Here is a 22715-nt window from a genome sequence, read left to right as displayed (position 1 = left end):
AGCCGACTTACTGTAAGCAAGAGTGAAAACTGCTTTCGGAGTGTATTATTGTGGCGTGGAGTGTTTGTGTAAGTATGTCTTTGTCTGTGTGTGTATTTGGGTATATGTGTGTATGAAACTGGAAGTTAAGTGGTCTTAGCAAAGCAGGGTGACCCTGAGGAAAGAGGAGGTCAGAACAAAAAGAAAGGGGCTTATTGTCTCTGGCTGTCTCTATCACCACCTCACGGCCTTCTGGTTAACCACCTGCTGACTGACTGTAGACCAAGCAAAGCCCACATTACTGTTTCTGTTTATGGGTGTGGATTTTTTTTGTTAGGTTTCAAAATAGAAAACAAAAATATGCAGAAAGATTACAAACATTTCCCAAGGACCTTAATACGGAAAAAATGTCACACAAACGAAACCATTCGTGATGAAGCATGTGTCACGTATACTTGGACAGCAATGCTAATGCATGTGCAGTCGTGCACACATGTGTCCGTCCACTCATTAGGTCACATTTATCTCATTCGCTGTGTAAACCATTAAATATCTCATCCCCATTCTGACCGCTGTAACTCCACTTTATGGCTTTTCCACAAGGCCTCTGAAGAACTTGTGGGGGCTTTATTTTGGACCGTGCCATGTTTGTTCTGGGGGGCCCGATGCTGCTACTCACACTGAAACCCAAACCACACCGATCTACGAAGACGGGAGCACGCTATTGGGTCTGAGAATGGTGACCATGGTCAGTCGAGTTCAGATGAGATCATACAAAAACTGTCAAGACCTGCTAATTAGTGGTCAGCAAATGGGAATGGAAGTGTTTCCTGTTTACTTAGTCCGATAAGCTCACTGTAAGTTTTAGGGAGCTCATCAAGTTCTTACCTTTGTTTAAACTGTTTTTTCACCCTTTCTCATTCCTAATCTGTTGGTAATGTGGAAATAAGGTGAAATAAGGAGTCGGCAACAAAATGTGATAGAATAGAGACGAAAGCACGAGGGAAAAGAAACTATGAACAGAGGGAGCAAAAGTGAATGAGGCAGAAAGAAAGACAGTAAGCGAGAACGCAGCAGGGGGATAGCCCAGGGTGGAGTTTAACCCGGTCCCGACCACATCTTTTCTCCGCCTCACTACCTATATGAACCATCAATCAGCTAGGAGAACAAGGAAAGATCAACACAAATAGTCCAGCAGGGACCACAGCACACCGCTCCATCGAATCACTCACTGACAGAAGCCCATATCCTTAAACATCCATCAAACGGCGCAATTCTCTCACTTTTCACTTCCTCTTGTCGCTCAATCGCGTCTTGATTCATTCCCACTTACACTTCTTTTTAATTTTCCTCTTGTTTTCACTATTCATCACTGCCACTACCGTTGATGTTAGCAACTCATCTTTTAGTCATTTCTATCTTTTACGACTCATTACATTCAACCTCAAAATGAAAACTTCTGACAGACACAGCAAACGCTGGTGATGAAAGAGAACGCAGGATATTTGAGGTCAGATCTGACGAAGCTGAAGTGAAATACCGCAGACGGTGTTCTCTCCAAATACAGATACGTTGCCACATCCCAAAGTATGCATTAAAGGCGTGCTGCTGCTAACACTTCTACTGGCAGTCGGTGAGGAACAAAATATCAAATGTTATATTGCTGTGCAAATTTATGTGCCCGATTAAGACTTAAACTCCAGCTTCATGTCTAGACTTCTCTTTATAGGGTAAGTTGCCCCCAACATGATGCTTACCCAGCGATAAATACAGTCCTGTACAAAAGTCTCATTCTTTATATGTTTCTAGGAAAATGGGAAATAGATGGAGTGATTTACTGAAATGTGAACATAAACATGGAATAAAGAAGAGTTTGTGCAATTGAAGGTCAATATTTTGTATCACCACCTTCAGTCTTCAACAAAGCGTCTCTTAGGGAAACTTTCCTATAATGATTTTATAAGTAGCCTTAAAGAATAGTTATCCAGCTTTCTTGAAGGACATTCAAAGCTCTTCTTTGGATGTTGCTGCCTTTTGTTCTGTTCTGTGTCAATATGATCCCACACTGCTTCAATAATGTTGAGATCTGGGCTCTGGGGAAGCCATTGTGTGCTTTGCTATCCAGGTATTGCTTTTACTGCATTGGCAGTGTGTTTGGGATCAATGTCATTTTGAAAAATAAAGCCACTGCCAATCCGACGCTTTCCAGATGGCATTGCATGGTGGATCAAAATCTGATGGCACCTTTCTGCGTTCATAATTCGATCAGTTTTTCAAGATCCCCAACACCTCTGGCTGAAATACTAACTAGGAATGAGTCTCCACTATGTTTTACAGATGGCAGCAGACACTCAGTGTTATACTTCCCTTATGACCTCGGATAATTTGACAGTTTGGATTCATCATCCAGACCCGCTGACATTGATTTTCATCCAGTTCTTGTGTAACCTGGCGTCGCTCAACCTCTCCTCCCTGTAACACTTCCTTCAGACTGGCTCCTTGACAGCCACCTTTCCACTGAGAGCATTTCAGATGAGGCTTTGGCGAACAGTAGCTGGATCGACTGAAGGGCCCGGTGCATCTCCCAGGTCTTGTGTCAAGTTTTTCCTGGATTTCTTTTCATATAACTAAAGGACATGACTTTCAGATACTGTTCATCTGCTATAGATATCGTTTTTTAGCCCAGCCACTTCTTTTTGTTCTCCACTTGACTTAATTTGGGGTTATATAAATAAAATTGAATTGAATTAAACTTGTCCAGTTCCCTCAAATGTTTTAAGAACACATTGCACACCATGATGAGATATGCAAAGGTTTTGGCTAGCAGGTCTTTGAGAATTACCTTGTAGGTGAAAAAATATTATTTTTTATCTTTGGCATTTGTGTTAGAATCAACAAAAAAATGGGAATACACAATGTGTTTATGCATCTGTCATGTATAGACACAAAAACGGCTTTACCCCTTGAGTCAGGTGCCTTCATGTCCATAGAAAAACTCAGAAAACCTGGAAAGCTATTGCTCAGGAAAACAGTCTGGTTCTCCTAAAGCAAAATCTAAAGAAATGAGGAATAACTTATTACTATTGCAGAGTGCTGCATGTAAATCAAAGTACAATCATCATAAAAAATTTAAGCCTTATATCTGCAAAAGACATTAATACAATGTGACAGTGATGTTAAGAATTCTAATTGATTATGTGTTTCTTAGTAAACTATCAGTTTAATCAGCAAACACTGCTCACACAGAGAACGCCAAGAAACCATTTGTGTTTAGATTTTATTAAGTACACATCAGTTAGTTGTGCTGCCAAACAGACAGGCACACTCAGTGCAGGGGATTTTGGGAGGGGAACCAGAAGGTCTGCAGTCTTTGCAGTGACAACCATCGAAGAGTCGAGTGTTGTGTTTTGGTTGGATTTAGGTTTGATGGGGGAAAGAAATGACTTTTTTAAGCCAAATATTTTTGCAAACTAGCTTTCCCCATCAGGAATGAAATTTATTATGCACTTTATTTCTGTCAATTTTCTTATTTTGTCATGATTTGCTTTCATTTTTTGCTTTGCTTAACACAGCCGAGCTTAGAGTCAATAAAACCTGTATTTTAAGGATCATTATTTTGTTTTGGAATGTCGACTCCTATCAGAGAAAACTGACAGCACAACTGAAGGGCAGGTTCATCCATCTAACAGATATGTGACAGTTAAATCAAACTAACAATCCCAGCCCGATCTGGCCTCTTTTAAACAAATGTTCATAACATTCAAAACAATCTTCTGACAGAGATCTAAACCTAGTCCAAGAAAGCCCATGGCAGCTGGGGCTTTGGCCTTGTGCTTTGTTGCTGGCTGGTTAAATATGCAGGAAGGTCTCTGATAGGTTACCTGATCTGGTAGAGTATCATTTCAGCCCCGCATTGTCCTGATCAAGGCAGGAAAGACACACATCTACTGTATTAAAGTTTCCACAGACACAGGCAGGCCCAGAATGCTCGCACAAAAGCGTACACACACTATTTTCCACATTTTCCAGTTATCTGGAGACAGATTCAATCACATCCATTACGACGCCGTCCTTAACTTTGATTGACAAATAAAATGCGCTTCCATTTTCTCATTCTGCTGCTCACAGGGCCGCCTCTGTTCAGGGGCCATTCCCATCTGCTTCTAGAGACAAATCTGTGAGGTGAAGCTTCTCCTCATGTCTCAGAAACCAGTCTTTCTCTTGGGGGAATGTACAACTGTACCAATCAGTGTCATTCATGATGAGACCCACCTGGCACACATGCATGCACACACTCTTGTATATGAGCGTGTGATGTGCCAGAAGTCGTGTGTGAGACAAAAGAAAATAGGTGGCTGAAAGAAAGCTTGAAAGAAAACTGCTGAAGGAAAATGGAAGGAATGAGGTGAGTGGGGGGATCTTGTGGGAATGGCTGCCATCTCTGGCCAAATGATTGACAGGCAGCAGAGGAATGCACGGCCACGCCGGCCCACTAAAGAGCTCTAAATATCTTTACTCATCCTCTGGTTTGCCCACTTAGTCCAGGAAACCTAAGCCATTCCCAAGCAGGGGAAGATGCCACTTCAATAGCAGGAAAAATTACTTGAAACCGGAGATGAGAGTCAAGCAATCAGTCCTGACAGTGTAAGTGTTTCTGTGTGTGTCTGTGTGTGTGACTGTGTGTTTATGGCAGTCAGGATCTGATGCAGCCCAGAGGCCCGTACTATGAGATCCCCTCTCATCCAGGACACTTCAGGGTCTCTTGCACTTCTTACCAGGGTATATCGCCATGGTAACTTGTGCCCTAATCTGCCCCAGAGCAGACAGATTAGACATCAGCAGGTATGAAAACACTGCATCATCAGTCCTGCACCTCTGTGCACAGACAGTGGATGGGACTAAAGTTTTTTTAATAGTGTCTAAGTCTTTGCATTTTCCCAGTAAGAAATCATTTTAATTTCATTCCTTGACTTTTTTCCCTGTGCGCTGCAAACAACTTTACAACTACTTTGTTGTTCTAAAAGCCTTAATAAGTCATCCTGGGTCAGCCTGGGTCTGAATTCTGTTTTTGTATTCATTCACTAATTGCTCTCAGACCACTAAACACCACCTGCAGCCTAAAGAATAAAAAATAAAACTGTCTCGCCCACATATCATATTAATTTAATGAAATACTCAGTTGTATTCCATCAGATTCTCCCGTGTCTTAATGTCAAAGCTATGAAGGCAATAAGTCTGTTAACTTACACAGTCTACATTTCTGTCGGATTTCTTTCCTGGCTTCAAATAGGCTGAACTTTATTAATATAGCAGGCTTTTTTCCAGTCGTACTGACCAAAGTGGCTAAAGTGCTCACGCATGCACTACTGTACAGTACTTTTCCTCTCACACACATACTCACACAGCTGTGTTGTTTTCAGGCTTTATTGTCAGTTTAACGCCTTCATATAGTTTTATCTTCCTGTGTAAAACCAGCTGCTCTGCTGCCATCACCACCCCTTTCAAATAAAAGGAACCCTGGTTAACTTAACGAGCTGATAACTAGATTTGTGTGACCACTTAGCCCGGCTGCTGATGTTGGTACAGTGATGCAATCTATGTCAGAAGCATTTGAGGTGATTACATCTTTCCCTGGCGTGCATCTTCAGTTCTGCGTGAGCATTGCATAAGCAGATGTAATTATTTCTACTTTACTATCAGCTTTTCCCACTGAAGTTAAAAATTACACTGACACTGGTCTGCGGCAGTAAAAAGGATCTGTCCAAAATGCAAACAAAGCCAAAGCATCCATGAACCACGGGCTGCAGAACCCCTGTTATTTTGGTGGATTTAGACTGCAGCTGGCATGGTTCTTGTCATACTTGTTGGTTTTGTGGTGCTCATTTGTGTTTTTATTTCCCCCTTCAGTGTTAGATGTACGTTTCTTGGTTACCTCCTGTTTTATGTTTATTTTTGACTTCCCCACCTTAACTGTTTCCACCTATGCCCTGGTCCCACGTGAGTCGCCTTTCCCAATCAGACCCATGTGTTCCTGAACCACGCATCCCCTGCTTCTTCAGTTTGTGTTTCATTTAGCGTTTGTCACTTTGTAGGTCTTTAAATGATCAGATTTTCAATTAAAATTCATATGTTGTTTTCATTTTGAATATATTTTGGCAGTATTGGGCACTTAATAGCGATTTGTGAGAAGCTAATATTGCTTGGTCAGGCCCTGTTCTCCTCACACCCATGACTTGTACACGCATACATTTTTTTAAACATGCATTTTCAGTAGAACAAAAAAAAAGAGAAAAATGCACACTTACAAAAACCACCCACTGAAAACCAATTTCTTTTCGTATGATGTATTCAACTAACTACAAGGGCCAAAATTCCTTGCACATGTATGGACAATTAGGCCTAATTTTGGCCCAAATTGCTTCCTGTAATGATGAGTGGACATAGTTAGCAGACCACTCTCAACTGCTGAACACAAAGAGATCTAAAGTATCACTTCCAAGTCTAGAGAGTTATGTAGAAAAATGCTAAATGCTCACCAATCCCCCCACACACACACACACACACCTATATCTCACTAAATAGAACCCACCTCCATCTCTAACAGCAGTGATAAAATCATTAGAGCCACAGAGTTTAGAACTTCAAACATGACCAAGAAAAAGCTGCCAGCTTTCTTCAGCCCTCTAACTGACCCGCCCACACACACAAACCCACTGGTGGACTAAAGGAACCACACGCATGGACATTTTTTCCACCCACCTCAGCGGCCGTTAGAGAAACAGAAGGAGAAAGAAACACAAAACAGAAAAAAGCAGGATTTTTTTGCACACATACAGTTTCTATTCTAACAAAGACCATGCAAAGTTACTATTGTATGCACCAATAGATGCACAGTGGTCAGAACGGTGTTTCTTCCAGTCTTTATTACTGCAGTGATCTACAGAGTGTCCGTCTCGTGATGTGTGTATCTTTGAAATTATTTTCCAAGAAGCTGGAAAGCGGTTTAGTGCAGTGTCAGTGTTTGCATGTTTGTGGCTTTACTGGTGTGTGTTTGTATGTCTTTGGATTTTGCTTTGCTCCATGTGTGAATGTGCACACACTGACCTCTGTCTGGAGTGTATTGGCGCGCTGCTCCTTGGCACTGAGCGACTCTTTTAGCACTTCGATGTGCTGCTTGCAGTCCGAGTTCTGATTGGTCAGTGTTTCTAGTTTGGTCTGCAGCGCCTGCATCTCAGACTCCTTCCTGTTCAGCTCCTGCTTCAGCTGCTCTATCTGACAATCACGCAAACACACACACAAACACACAAATAAGGGTCATCAGTGAGATATACTTGATATATACTTGTAGATAAGACATGCATTCAAAAATATGACTTTTCATTTAAACCAATGATACACCAATGATACAGATACACCAATGTCAGACTAGTGCATATAAAAGAATCTGAATATCATGAAAAGTTTATTTTTTGTAGTTTAATTTAAACAGATCAGCTTTTCACATAAGCCTTTTTTAGCTCACAGAAATTGAAAATCATAAATCCAGCATTTCAAAATTGTTAGAATTTGGAGTTTGATTGAATTCAAAGAGTATACATCTCATGTGTTTCTTAGCCTAGTTCAGTTCCCACAACCACAATCAAGGGGAAGGCTGGTGACTCGAGTGTTGTCCAGAGGCCTGATGACCTATGCTCTCCACAAAGAGGGTAAACCACCGAAGATCATTGCTGAAAGGCAGGCTAGGAAAGTTTTACGCTTAATCTTAAAAGTATAGAGGGTAGTGATAGCGTACTAATGGAAATTTGACTGGAAGGTAAATGCATGGTAAGAAAAAGGACACAAACAAAGAGAAATCAGAAAATGTCAACTCAAGAACTTGGAGTGGGCTGAGGCTGCTGTCACACTTCTAATAGTGTCTTACCTGGATTGAGGTGAACTAGAACTGGACTGCTGAATGAACTACACTGGACTGCTACTTTCAGATGAAAGTAAATTTTGTGTTTCATGTTATTATTGTGCTTCATCGGCCAGAAGCCAACCCCAAAATATACACGATGAAGGCTTCCATCACAGCAGCCTGGTCTTCAATAACACCTTAGCAGTGCCACAAGCTTTTTGCCTCCATGCCAGACTGCTCTGACGCAGCAATTTGTAGCAAATGATTGCAGTGTTGGCGCTAAATGAACCAACACTGCAGGAGATGGAATTTTGGAAGTGATTTCTTTAATTGTTGTCAGGAAACGCTTTGGGGATTTCTAATTTTCATGACTTAGAAACCAACAAATTGAGACAAAAACAATGACCTGATATCTTTCACTACACGTGTATTGACCACAGAATATATGAACATGTGCCTTTTTTAATTAAACCACAAAAAATAACTTTTTCATTATATTCAAGTTACCTGAGGTGCAAACTGAGTCTGACCTCCAGAACAAGCATATCGAATACACTATTTTAAAGGCAACAGCAGTCTTAAGCTGCTCTTTAAAATAGAAGTGAGTAATACATACAAAATTACATCCTTCATAACTGTGTCACTGATTAATAAAAAAAGGAAATCTGAAACGTCTCTGATGCTGTGACTCAATTAGGAAAAGCAGAATGTTTTGTTATCCATTTATTGCAATATAAACACGTCAGTTGTGACATATTTTGTGGAGCGATGATGTCCTGGAATCATCATCAGCCCTATATTATCAATCCTCACTTGGAGGAGTCCCAGACCTACTGTGTGCACACACCCCAGCCAAGAGACAAACATTCACAGAGAGACGGAAACAGATTTGTTTTAAGGAAACCCATATAGAACATAACAGAAAACCACAAAGGAAATAAAATGCTCTAACACAGAGTGGTTTCTGTGCTGAGGCTTGCTATGTAGAGAATACTGTCATCTGTCTACTGCTGCCAAAAATGCACAAAGCTGATTTGAAGAGAGATTTCTCAAATTGCATGAGCAAGGTTCACTTCATAAAAGGGGGATTCTGACTGGCTCAGCGTCTGGCTGATAGACCTTCAGTCACAGAGACAGCATATGAGAAATCCAGCACTGAGATGAAACGCAGGGGAAAGGAGATCGAAATATGAGGCTATGCAATAAGAGAGATCACTGCGGTGACTGAACACTAAGAAAAACAAGTCAGGAAATGAGAAGTCAGTGCACTAATGATAAAAAGGCATTATAATTAAAATAAGGAGCAGATATTTCAAAGACTATTAGGCTATGAAGAAATAATGAGAGAGGAGAGAGACTAATGAGAGGGGTACTTCTGCTTGTTCTGTGATCCAAGGCTGTTGGGTGGGGAGGAAGGTGGGAGCTGGTCTGATGGAAGACACACATGGTGACAAGGCCTGCTCCTACAAAGACAAGAAAACAGCAAGCCACTAAAATGCAGCACAAGCTGTGTGCCCAGCCACTCTACTTCACACACTGCACTCCTCAACCACACAGCCTTGGCTTGCGAAAGGGTAAGCAAATTTACCTGCTCCAGCTCTCGCGTACCCTCTAACACGTGTTCGTATTCTCCAAAGCCATTTTTGCAGTGTTTGAGCAGATCAAAGTCCAGAGGAGAAACCAGAGAGGACAGCGATGCCGCCCTCTCTGGTTTCTCTTATCGCAGTCCCACCTCAACACCAGTCACCAACACCGCTGAAAGACCCGGACCCTAAACACTACCAGCATGTAGAATGAATCTGTGCATATCCATGTGCGTGGCGACTTGCTGTGTTTCTCTGTGACTGTACGAAGAAAGACGAGCCACGGGAGAACGAGCCGGGGGCCATCGCTGTGATGTATATCACCCCGGGTCGGTATGGGTGAAGAGAGAGCTCTTTCCTCTGTTCCTCTGCCGTTGTAAGCTCACATTCATCTGTCAGGGCCCCATTCATAAAAACATCTCTTTTATGATTGCATCAGGAACTTCCCCGATGCAATGACAAATGAGCCCTACAATGAGCACCATTAATGAACCAAATGGAGCGCAACTCATGGGCCTCAACCGTCATGAGCACTTGTCTTGATACTCAGTGAAACCTGAAACTACATTTTTAACAGGGTTTGGATACATACAGCATGCGTGTGTGCACGTTCATATATGTGCATGTCATCAGTGCGGCTTTAGACACATTTGTGCGTTGATGAATAAACCAGTATACGGCCTGGGATAAAAGATTCTTAGTCAGGAAACCGACACAGCGCACTGTTAACTGATCGTTCCTGACAGGAGGGTTGTATAATGCTTAGTGATCACACTGAAGTCCAGGGCAAATAAGCAAGTACTGCTTTTCACTACTCACAACCTGGCTTTAAATATCAAATAAGAAATACATACACATGTAGGAGTTCTTGGCACCCATGCAACATGAGAGGCTTAGTGCGAATGCAGCTAAAACACACAATACAAAATACAGATTCATGCAGTTTGCCAGTTAAGATTTTTCCACATTCATCTTGTTTCCCCTTAAACAAGCAATGGCAACATGCAACATGCAACAGTTTCTGGCCTTCTGGCTATTTATACTTGAGACAAACCCGGATCACGCGGCGTGGAGTCATCTCAGGTGGCATGCAAAGATATTCTACCTTAGTCTTCATGAATTTAGAATGGCTCTTGTAGACCTCCACCTGCTTGAGCTCATCCTGCCTCTCATCAGAGTGCAGCAGGCCGCTGGTCTTTAGCATCTGGACTTCATCCTCTAAGTCTCTGATGTTCCTCTCCAGGGAAGAGATCTTGGTGTCCTGCACCAGCAACAGTAGGCAGGCAAACAGTCAGCAAAGACCTGGCCAAGAATATTAAGCTGTGGGGCTAAAAGATAGATTACCTAGCGCATGCATTAGTAGGCAGTTAGCGCTCTACAGATACATTAAAAATGGTTGACATATCTCTCTACCAGCATCTGTCTGTGTAAACATATTTCTAGTATGTTCGAGTCAACATATTAATCTAAATCACACAGAGATTTCATATAAACCAAGTCAGTGCATTTACACAAATCCTCCTATATATAAATGTAATGTACAGTCCTATGTCTGAGTAAAATGTCTGGAAAAGAAGGGGAAATATTTTGGCAGACATTGGTGTACAGCCAAGATATTATTCATCTGCAGAGCCTATGAGGGAATAAAAGGGTCTGTCATGGACAGGTCCTGAGGTTGTTTAGTTGCATAGTTTCAAACATACATTAAATGCAAAACCTTGGAAAAGAAGAGAAAGGTAATTTAATAAGTGGAAGCAGATTGCATGTTGCCATCAGCAGAAACCATAGGCAACATGTAAGCATCTGACCTCTATTACATCCTATGACATCAGCCTTGCCTAGCACATGGTGCTGCATAAAAGTGCACACAAAAGACCAAGGAGAAATGCATAAAGCATATGCATATACAAAACACACACGCACAGAAAGAGTCTATGCAAGGATGCAAACTTTCAACATGTACCCAGAAAAAGTCAAGGTAAGGCATTCAGACAGTGATGGGAGTCCTCCTGCCACATCCAGTTCACACACATAAAACCATAGAGACAAACACGTCTATAAAAATGTCTGATTTTGATCTGTTTCTCCTGCACAACAGAGGGGGAGGAAGCAAAATGCATATTTTAGCATATAAAACATTCATTAGAACTACATGAAAGCTGGATCTTAAAACCACTGACATAAAGTTTTATGGGACATCCAAGTTGCATTTCAACTGAATTCATGGTATTGAAAGCTAGAAAGTGTTGAGCTCACAGCAAGACCAAAAGGTGTCGACTCAGTACTGTACCTGCCAGATAACATCAGGATCAAAACAAAAAGGGGGGTTGGTCGTCTGTAATTACAAAGTGGACACATCCAACACTTAGACGAAGCAACACAGACACTGAAACTAATTTGTGGACACTACATGTCACCGCTGATTACAGCAACAGCAACACAGGGTAGTTTAACAAAGCAATCACGCATTACTAACAACGCTAGAGATGACTTTCTTTTGTTCTTACTCTCCCCTACAATACGTCAAAGCCTCCTGGCAACTGTGTTTGTCTGCCCGTTTCTAATGAATTCAGTCAGATTTAATTTAGACCCTTTCTCGCCTTAAAAACACTGCGAGGCACCGTGAGCTAGCACATGTGCAGTCTGTTAATAGGCAGACAAATCACAGAGTATGTGTGAAAAATAACTGTGGTTTTGCTGTAAAGGATCCACTTTTAAAGCAAGTGTTTGCTGAATGAACAATAAATGTGTGTGCGTGGGTGTGCACATGGACACATGTGGAGGCAACTGCATTTTTTCACAGCACTGACAACTTCAAAGGGCTGCGATGAGAGTGAAAGCTTCCATATGTGACATTTGAAACAAATTGAATAAGTGCTCAACTCCGCATGTGCCAATAATGGACTTTACTTGGGCATGGCTGCCATGCAGATGCAAGGTAACTATAACATAAAGTTCTCCAGACTGTTTCTTCATGTTCATCTTTGCTATATAGAGAGATCCGCTGCTGTTACGCGCATTCTAGGTGTACGTAAAATGATGTTTTGAACATACAAATGCAAGAGCAAATAACACTGCTGAAATAAAATGGTGACATTAGCTGGATTTAAAAAAACCTGTTTCATATTTATGATAAACGGCCAAAAACTCAGACATATATGAATTTCAGATAAACCTATTGCACCAGTACACACACTCCTCATCCAGCACATTATTACTTAAAACAGCTCTTGCTGTGAGAGTAACTCTTAGTCCTACCTTCATATCAATGACAGTCTGCAAAGCCCTGGTTTTGGCCGGATCGGCCTGGAGCTGGTTTCGGCGATGAAGCTCCTGGGGAGGGACCCGGTAAAAATAAGCCTGACGGCTCATCATCTTTAACACTTTCTAAGAGCGTCAGAGCTACTTCAAAAGGCACACCGATCAGTGTCACCAGTTTTATCTCTCCTACATTGTCCTTATATCATCTTTTGTTATGTAACATTACATTATCCACTACTCTGTCTCGAATTTTGCAAAACAAAACAAAGTTCATCTATGGTCAGCTGGTGCCCGATCTGAAGCTCTCCCGTTTTCCATCTCCAGCAGCAGGTGTCTATTTTCTCTGCCCTCTCTTCTTCTGTCTTCTTTTTCTGTCTCGGTTTGCTAGCAGGTACCTGACACACTTAGCTTTAGGTCATTTGAATCTGCCTCTATCCTGCTTTCAGCCTGAATCTTTCGATTTCTTATCTCTCACTTGTTCTCTGGTTCTCTCTCGCAGATGTCTCTGGCATGCTAAAGCTCTTGCTTAGCAACACTTTCTGCCAGCACATGCGCTAAGCTTTTTATATCAATAATTAATGGTAGCTCTGACCTACAGCTATGCCTACACAAAAAGCACACAAGCTAACAGACACACACACATTCCTACACATTAAAGTTACTGTTAAAAAATGGCCCCACACTTCTCTACCAAATGATCACTGAAGCTTAGCTTTAAATTGCCTCGCCACTACCCGAGCATCCACGAGTTTAACATCTCATTTCTGTGCAGGTACATGTGTCTAACAAAGATGCCATACAAAGACGTGCCTGCCTAAATTCATTGAAACACTACTTCACAAGGACATTGCTGTCAGCAGTGTTGTTTTTAAGAAATGCAGTTTTGCACCCACAGAGTCAAACATGTTTACAACACGACTGCCCAGCACAACCACAGTCTGATCTTCTCGCCACCAAGCGGCTTGACCAGAGCACGGAGAGGATCCGTTTTGGTAATGAGGGAGTGGCCCTTGCTTAAAGGGGCACCTCTGTGATACTGTGCTTTCAATCCCCCACAAACATTTGATTTTAAGGAACCGCAGAGCACCACTGTCGTCTTTATAGAGAACTCAATGTATAAGATGCTTGTGCGGGACTGGAAACCGCTACAGTAAACTAATGAATGACAAAGGTGATCTATAGAGTGAATCCACACATGTATTACTAATAATCTAACCACAAAAAGCACATGCTCAGTGAATTCACCATTCAAAAGTTACCTCTAATATTACACTAACAGGACAGAAAATGCTTAAAATATTAAAGTGTTTTATTTTGTTATAACTTTGCATCACTGTTCATGCATAAATGTACACACCAAAGCCTAAAACTCAGAAGACTGAATGCACTGAAACAGCTCATCATGCCATGAAGCATAACAATCATAAATAAGCAACAGGTTGTCAGTTCTGCCAGTGAGTGGAAATGACAGCAGACAAGGACCTTATCCACTTGTCCGTGTCAGTTGTGGATAAGGAGGGATTACTGCTGTCAGAGCATGCCTCCCACAGACTAGCATTCCCACTGCCACCACAGTTCAAGTCCTTATTAAAGTGACTGATTTGTCACAATGCGCATGTCTGTCTTTTTGACTGCCTGTACACTTTCTTTGGTTCCTCTGAGAAAGTGTGTCTATGAACTTGTTATCAGCAACAGTTCTGCAAACTGTTGTGTCTCTCAGTGGGGAAATGAAGCCCTGCAAGAGAGAACGTCATCAAAGACCGTCCTCTCTGCTCCACATGTGTCCGAGGGACTGAGCATATGGAATGAATAGGATCAAACGTAACACTATAGCAATAAGTGCCGGCATCCTGAGTGAAGGATACGGTCAAAAGGTTCAATTCTAGCCTCAAGGCAATGGTGTCATGTACAGCGTACACACACTGGAACATGCACTGATAGAGACACACACACATATATGTATGTTCACTAATCGCATTCCTATCCCCTCACCATCAGTGAGAAAAAAGTCAAAAACAAAAGGAAACAGTTGCTTGCCACAAATGTGTCTGCCTATCGGCTCGGTGGATTATAAGTTTGAAAAGATAAATGGAAAAACTGCGGCGATCAAAGACTTTTGTTGGGAAATAGTTGGAGGTTGCAAGGTGACGAGAAGCTTTGAGGGGTGTAATCTTGTCCTGATAAACTTTTCCACTCAGACATTCTGGGAAATTAGCAGAGCATGGCAAGTAGGTGGTGCCCATGTTTGGGTGAGGAAAAGGGAAAATTGGTATACGTGTATGCATGTGAGTTTTTTGCTGATGTTATTTGCAGTAGTCTTCGGATGGTAGCTGTGATGGGTTTCTATAGCAAAGGCTGAAAGTTTGGCTTCTCAAAAAACAAAACACACTGGGATGAACAAAAGAAATAGTGCATAGACAAACATATCCAGACAGAGAGGCAGAATAGACATCAATATTTTGCTGCTGAGCTTGGTGGCATGAGAAAGTAAGCAGAAAGGAAAAGCGGGAAAAAGATTAAAGAAAAAAGATTTGCTGACACGAATTTCCACTTCATTCCAACATGCTGGCATTGGAAAGCTAAAGAGATAAAGGCATGCCAAAAAAGCAGCAGAAGCTCTGAAGCCAGTCATGGTATATAAAAGCAGAACAACAGGGACTCCTTTTTCTCAGCAACAGAGCAGTGCGCAGCCTTAAACGATCACACCGAGCGAGATACAATAGGGGGCCGAACTTTAGAGCCCCGGCTGACCATACGGCATCTGTAGTATGTTACGTATAAAGAATACATGCCATCTCCAAGTAAAAAACTCATTGTGAAAGTGTGAATGTGTGTGTGTTTGGACACATTTGGCAGCAGGTCAGGTCTGGGCAGGAACAGACCAGTGGTGAGGCTGTTATTATTGGGTCTGCAGGGACCTGACGGCTGGGGAGAGTCAATTAGGCCCAGATTTATGCCTCTCAGCGTGTGTGTGTCTCTCTGTGTGTGTATGTGGTCCCATCACACACAACTTTGGCTCAGTTTGTGATTGTAATCGCTGCAGTGGTCAAACTCTGATAGAACACTGCCACTCTGTGGACCTTGCTGGTACTGCAAAAGTTCAGGTGGCCCACTAACACTTTTTAAAAGTGACTAAAATGTGTGGATCCAAATCATTTTTAGTCCAGATCAGTCTATGAGTGCTATGAATGGGCTGAGAAACATGTGCCAGTGTTTCTATGCTGGATTTGTGCAATTAAGGTATTCGGATCAGTGACAAAGTTGAACAGGAAACACAAGTGAGAGAACACCCCTGTGCACACAACATACATGTGACAACATACATCAGCAGGTGAAGGAGTGATGGAGTGCGCTCTCCATCCGTACACAGTGCAAATCCACACATAAGCACAAACAGCTGGTTCAAGTGATTTAACATATGGCCGTCGTCTGTCCTGGATGGTATGCGGAGAAACATCCGTCAGTCCTCTGATTTTCATCATACAAACACACTTTAATGGATGTCTTCAGCTTTCCTTCGATAAAGCACAGAGTTAAGAAGGCCACTTCATTCCAGCAAAAAATAAGTAAATGAAAATGAGAGGCAAACTGAAAAAAGGGGCGTTTATGATCTCAGTTTAAAGTAAACAAGCTGAGATTTAGATTTAGATGAGGAGTAATGGGTGCGGTAATGAAAGGAAGTCGGGCTAGTTTCCTGTGGAGCTAATCAAAAAGCTGACAGCAGTGGTCCCAGATAGAGGCAACAGCTGAGCTACCATCACCGACTCGCCTTTGCAACGTAAAGCAAAAATTACAAGATGCCACCACAGGAAGTAGGCTACTGCTTGGATAAACCAACCTCTAAGCATTTTAATTCATCACCACCCACAAAGTGACAAATGCATTAAACTACTTAACAAATGTTTAAGGCAGTGGTGATGAACGAGCTACACTGAAAAACATATTAGAAAAATGTTGAAACTGTGAGGAGCTTAAAGGGAGCAGCTGAAAGAAGAGAAACATGATGGCAGCAACATGGTTACAAAAAAGACCAAAGCTGGAGCAGGCAAAGTTATGACATGTTACACACAACAAATATGTGGTGGAAAATTCCACATTTAGTTAAATGGCAACAGGTCGGTAACATGTTTGGATCTACAAAGAACATCCAGAACCTAAAACTGCAAAGGAACTTGGTGTTACATCATTAAAAGACTACGATAATCTGATTATCTGATTAATGTTTTTTTAAGAGGCAAACCACAAAATGTTGCTGACTGGCAGTATGTAATAGAGATCTCTACACAGGCTCGGGAAGTAACTGGAGACTGAAAACTGTCCTCCAGTCTGCCAAAACGAAATTTTACATTTGTTTTGGAACTAAGAGAAACAACATCCTGGCAGTTCAAAAGGCAGCGCCATGATAGTGAGGGAGTAAATGAATGCATCTGGTAACTTGGACACCTGTAAAACTACAGATGTTCAATAATAATAAAAGTGACGCGCGCTGTCATCCACATGAAGTTTGTTTTGGTTTTTTTCTGGAAATGTATGTTTATTTGAGCAACACAAAATCACATCTATATAACAAAATAGTAATCAAACATATCTAAGCATGCACATTTAAATTCCCTGTGGTAGTCATGCACTGAAGCGTCTGTCTTGCTAGAGAGCTACATAAGCACATTATTCTTAACCTAACCTCCACTGGATGAATTACAAGTTAAAACCTGCTTTGGGATATATGCTGCACAGTGCTGTAAAACAGAGGTTGGCTTCTTGGCGTTTTCCAAAGATGTGGATAAAAGAGAGGCAGCACGCAGCAGAAGATCCCGCAAAACAGAAAAAAAGGAGGCACAAGTCTGTCTTAGCAATTTTACCCACCGGACGTGTAACATTCGTTGTTAAAAATATTATTTCAAACTCAGGTATCCTTAATGCAGCCATTCACACCAATTCACTATCAAAATGTGCAATATACAGTGATTTTAAAGGCCTTTAGTCTGACCAGTAAGAATACACAGAAGGGGGCCTATTTATTGAATGTCTTTTTAGCATTATGTATGTTTTGCTGCATTTTAAATTATTTTATATTTGATAAAGACGTTTGCACACTTGACCAAATAATACGAGGAGAGAGAGATTTATCTATAAGTTTGACTGTATCCCTTGTGTCCGCAAACTAGGCTTGATGATACTGTACCAATCAATTAATTAATGTTTAAGTTCCTATCATGTTTAGATGGAGATCTTAATGAGTCAATAATAGCGACACTAAACAACAGGAAAAGGTTTCCAATTTTTTACCACCACCAAATTATTTTTTTCTTGAAGGCAAAAAAGGGAAGAAACAGATATTATATATATATATATATATATATATATGAGTAGATAGATAGATAGTGATAGATAGATAGATAGATAGATAGATAGAGAAGATATAGATAATATAATATATATATAGATATAGATATACACGATATAATATATACAGATATATATATATATATACTATATATATACATATATATATATATATATATATAATATATATATCATATACTATATATATAATATATAGTATATATATATATATATACAATATATAGATATATAAAAAAAAATATACATATATATATATATATACATATATATATAATATACATATATATACATATACATATATATACATATACATATATATATATACAATATATATATATATAATATATATATATATATATATATATATATATATATAATAACATATACATATACACATTAGGGGTGCAACGATATTCGTATATATTATATATATATAATATTATATATTGAGACCAGAAACTGGGAAACTTGGGGGGGAAACTCAGAGAACAATCACTTCTCTATTCAATCAGGGAGGTCAGGCTGTTTTCACTCATTAATCATACATTAATATTCAGACAAACACAGCATGTTTTTCTACTTTCTAAAATCTGAACTCCCTCTCCCCCTCTCTCCCTGACACATGTCCCCTCCTCCTCCTAGCATATGTTAAGCTGTCCAGTACTTAAAAATAGCACGGCACGCAGTGTGTGTGAGCAGGTACTCACCTCTTACACACACAGCATGGTTAGGTCCCACACATTACACACACACACACACACACACACACCCAAACATACACAGCAGTGGTTGCATTAGCATGGACTGAAACACACACATTCCCCTTAAACAAATTCACCACAGTGACCAAATGGGCGGATATCCCATCAGCCACCCAGAGAGGGAGTGTTCTCACTTGAAAACACTAAGCCGATTGGCTCCAGATGTGTACGCATGCTCATTCACAGACACACGAACACGCGCGCACACACACAATTTTGTTTTTGAGTTTGCACAGCAGACGCAGAGAGGCAGACAAACAAAGACAGAAAAACAAGAACATAATGATACAAGCAATATCGGTAGCATGCACTGACATAAAACACACACACACACAGAGGTAGAGAAATTAAAGGCTAAGAAGATTTAGGAGTTAAAAATAGATAAGGCAGTAGTGAGGAGCACAGAGCAGCCTAGTATTGCCCCTAATGGCAGAGAATACCGATACACCTGTGCTACACCAGCACTGGCTGCAGGGCTGCTACATAATAAAACTCTAATTGTGAAAAGAAACAACGGGCAATAGAGACGTATGAGCACCTGAAGAAGTGTTTGTTTTTCCATTGGCTAAACTCAATTTTGATTTATCTAGTTAAGTATTTATTTGAAGGCATAACAAGTCATGGGCTGCAGAATTAAAGATGAATATCAAATGCTGCAAGCAGCACAGAAACTGTTGTTTGTTCAGCTACCATATGAGTATACTCAGGAGGACACACATACACACAGATTATAAAACTGCATGGCTCAACGCAGGCTTAGAGCTCGCCGTATGTTAATCTGGCCCATTGATAAGACCTGCTGAGCTGATTCCTGCTCCCACATTTTGCTTAATACATAGAAACTGACACAAATGTATACAGATTAGACGGGCATGCACACCTAAGTCAAGTGTGTAATCTCATCAATTAACATTAGCAACACAAATAGTTTAGCATCAGCTTTAAAGTGAAAATGTTTTTAAAACCCTATAGAACAGACAATGTTTTGGTGTTGAAAATGACATGCTGTGTTAATGTTTTATGATATGCATATGATCATACAGTGGCTTAACTTGCCAAGGATTTTTATTTGGTAATGAGGGATATTTGACTCAGTGACTGTTAAATCAAAAGGTAATTCAGGAAATTCAACCGAGTACCGTGATTCAACCTGCGAGAATTTTACACTAAAGTGTAAAGTGCATAATGCTCAGCCTTCTCTTAAAATTGCTCTGACAGTGCAGATGAATGGTTCAGATGTGTATAAATATCAGCAGGAAAAAGTGTACCTCTCTCAAATGCACGTTCTCCAGCTGGGCTTCAGCCTCCTGTGCTGCCATGGTTATTATGCCTGTCCGCTGTCCCCGTCCCCAGTGTCCCTGACCTTGACCTTGGCTTTGGCCTTGAAGCATCTCTAACAGTCTCTGGATGCTCTCGTCCCGGGCGCCCAGCGTCTGCTTCTGAGAATCAATTCTCATCTCCATCTCTTCCATGGTCTTCCTCAGCAGGGATAGCTCCTTGGCCTGCCGCTCGTGCTCTGACTGTAGTTGGAAGAAGTTCTCCTCTGATGGAACCAGGGGAGGAGGTGAGGAAAAGCCGTCACACCCAGGCACCTGACAGGGACTACAAGGGTGAAGAGAACCAGAGCAGGGTACAATCCCGGGACCTTGGCTAGGACTGTAGTGAGGCTGATTTGGGCTGCTCCTCAGCCCACGCTGAAGGGTGTCAGCTGGGCTGATTCTTTGTGCGGCTACTGCAGTGTTACAGCCGTATCCAGGGCTGTGAATGATGATGTCAGCTTCCTGTTGCCTTGGATTGTAGGTGTTGGATGGGCTGGCTCTAGGGCTGCTCTTTGGTCCAGGACTCTGCAGGTTGCTGGGGCTTTGTCTGGGACTGTGGCCAGGGCTGAGTCCCCCTCTGAGGTCCTGGTCCATATGGAGCTCTCGATAGGAGTTCCCCTGCTGACGGTGCTGCTGGGAGCGACTGTTCATCTCTCTATGAGCCCTCAGCTCCTCCTGAAGTTCCTGAACTGTTAAAGGAAGCTGCTATAAAAGACAAAGTTCCCATTTATTCAATAATTAAATAAACATGAGCAAATCTGCACAACATGTGAAAACACACATATGTAAAGTATGGGACGGTATATGAAGACAGACCTTGTTTCTTCTGTTATTCCCAGGCTGCAGCAGAGAGAGACGATGTAAGACACAAAGACACATGAGAAGCCAAAAGTGAGACATGATAGGAACAAATAACCATTCGCTAGATTCATTTAGACATCTTAATTCACAAAGCTCTTGGAGACTAGTTACACACTATGACCACAAGGGGTCGGGTTTTCTCCTCAAAGCACATGGAGAACACAAAAGCTCCTTTTCTGCTACTTGCAAGTAGAGCAACGGGATTGAGAAAGAGTTTCAAGTACGAAGGAATTCCATATAGAAATAAAAAATCAACTGATGTAAACAAATTTATGAATATTGTAAAATGACCTAAAGAGAGTCAGCATCCATATTTCAAATTAACAGTAAGTTTACTCCTCCCAAGTTCAAAAGTTTGTGAAGTTGTGAGTATATCATAACAGACTGCAACACAGAGACAGCAAGAAAACAAAAAGTTGTGTCTTTGTGAAGTGATTTCATCTTCTTTCTCTTCTTATCATTACTATTAACAAAAATCCTGTATTCATTTCATATAATTGTCCCAGATTTGACTTTTAGGTTGATACCTTGAAAACCTTTAACGTTCAGCTAAAATCAATAGAACAACTGGGGGAACCTTTATAGGCTCATAAATATATTTTTTAATTCTTCACGATAAAGAATGGAAATGCATCTAAAACCTTGGCAGGGCTTAACCTGGAACTTAAAATAAATTCTGTGGGTTTCAACAAAATTTGCTGAACTTGACTCATAACCGTAAGGCTGCGGAGGTTCTCCGCTGCAATGACTAACCAATACGCCAATATATTTACCATTTTAACAACTAACCGCTAAATGTCCGTGTGTTGCTGGGGGCAACCAATTTCTTTTGACATTCCTGCTTTTGCAGCACACAAGGCAAAAGAACACAGAATATATTATGTTTATTTGCTTTTATAGCTTCCTGGTTTTTGATTGGAAATTCAATCAGTGCTTAAAAAGACACATGAAATTGTAACTGTGCTCAAAAAAAAGTATAGTCTAAATAAACACACACACACAAACAGCAACTTACAAAATTCAGACAATGATTTATCAGAAAGTTAAATTACAATCTTCTAATCAGTGTGAAGGTGTTACTTATTTTACTCAGTTATTCTAAGCTCTTTTTTCCAGTCCAGAAGGTGCATGGAGCCAAGGACACGGAGTGGAGACGTAGGAGGCAGCCGAGGGTGAACACAGATAATCAATGCAACAACAAGCATTGAATATTAAGTCGGAGTGGGAGGAGAGCCCTACACACAAACACGTACACAACCAAGATACAAATACACACGTGCAACTGCGCACGCACACAAACACGCAGCCGACGCAAACATAAGCAAAACAGGCAGATGGTTAGGGGACAAAACTGGTCACTGCTGCTGAGAGAAGAGGTGACATTCCTTATGCTAATAACAAAGTTCTCATGCCAGACTGAACTCTTTCCACAGTCTCTCAAAGAGCAAAAAAGGAAAGAAAGAAAATATCCAGGGGAAATGAAGAAAAAAAGAGGTGGAAAGTGACAGGCTGAAAGAAGGGAGGGGAGACGGAGGCGATAAGGGAGATTAGCAAGCTTAAGAATAACATCTTCCCTGTGCTGTTTTTTTCTCTAAAAGCAGGGTTTTTTTAAAAGAAGTCTTTTTCAGATTTTTACATGTTATATTTTATGTGGGCTGTGAGCCTTATGAGTTATAGTAAAGGTCAAGAG

The 22715-nt window shown here is 41.0% G+C and overlaps 1 protein-coding gene across 1 annotated transcript in view; it reads right to left on the bottom strand.

The window, feature by feature from the left end:
• The window catches only part of LOC102305843 (ERC protein 2), a 181797-nt gene that overhangs the window by 148278 nt on the left and 10804 nt on the right, over positions 1–22715 (bottom strand). Inside the window, exons 5-9 of the mRNA XM_042227459.1 lie at positions 20981–21004; positions 20114–20869; positions 10565–10720; positions 9250–9339; positions 7084–7251 (exon numbers count right to left, since the gene is read on the bottom strand). Of these exons, the coding sequence (XP_042083393.1) occupies positions 7084–7251; positions 9250–9339; positions 10565–10720; positions 20114–20869; positions 20981–21004 (1194 nt within the window). The remainder of the gene's footprint in view (positions 1–7083; positions 7252–9249; positions 9340–10564; positions 10721–20113; positions 20870–20980; positions 21005–22715) is intronic.

Source organism: Haplochromis burtoni, unplaced genomic scaffold (genome assembly GCF_018398535.1).
Source record: "Haplochromis burtoni strain Fernald_Lab_line unplaced genomic scaffold, NCSU_Asbu1 Contig_9, whole genome shotgun sequence".
Classification (NCBI taxonomy): Eukaryota; Metazoa; Chordata; class Actinopteri; order Cichliformes; family Cichlidae; genus Haplochromis; species Haplochromis burtoni.
The sequence above is the reverse complement of the archived record's forward strand: the minus strand, read 5'-3'. Positions and strand labels throughout refer to the sequence as shown.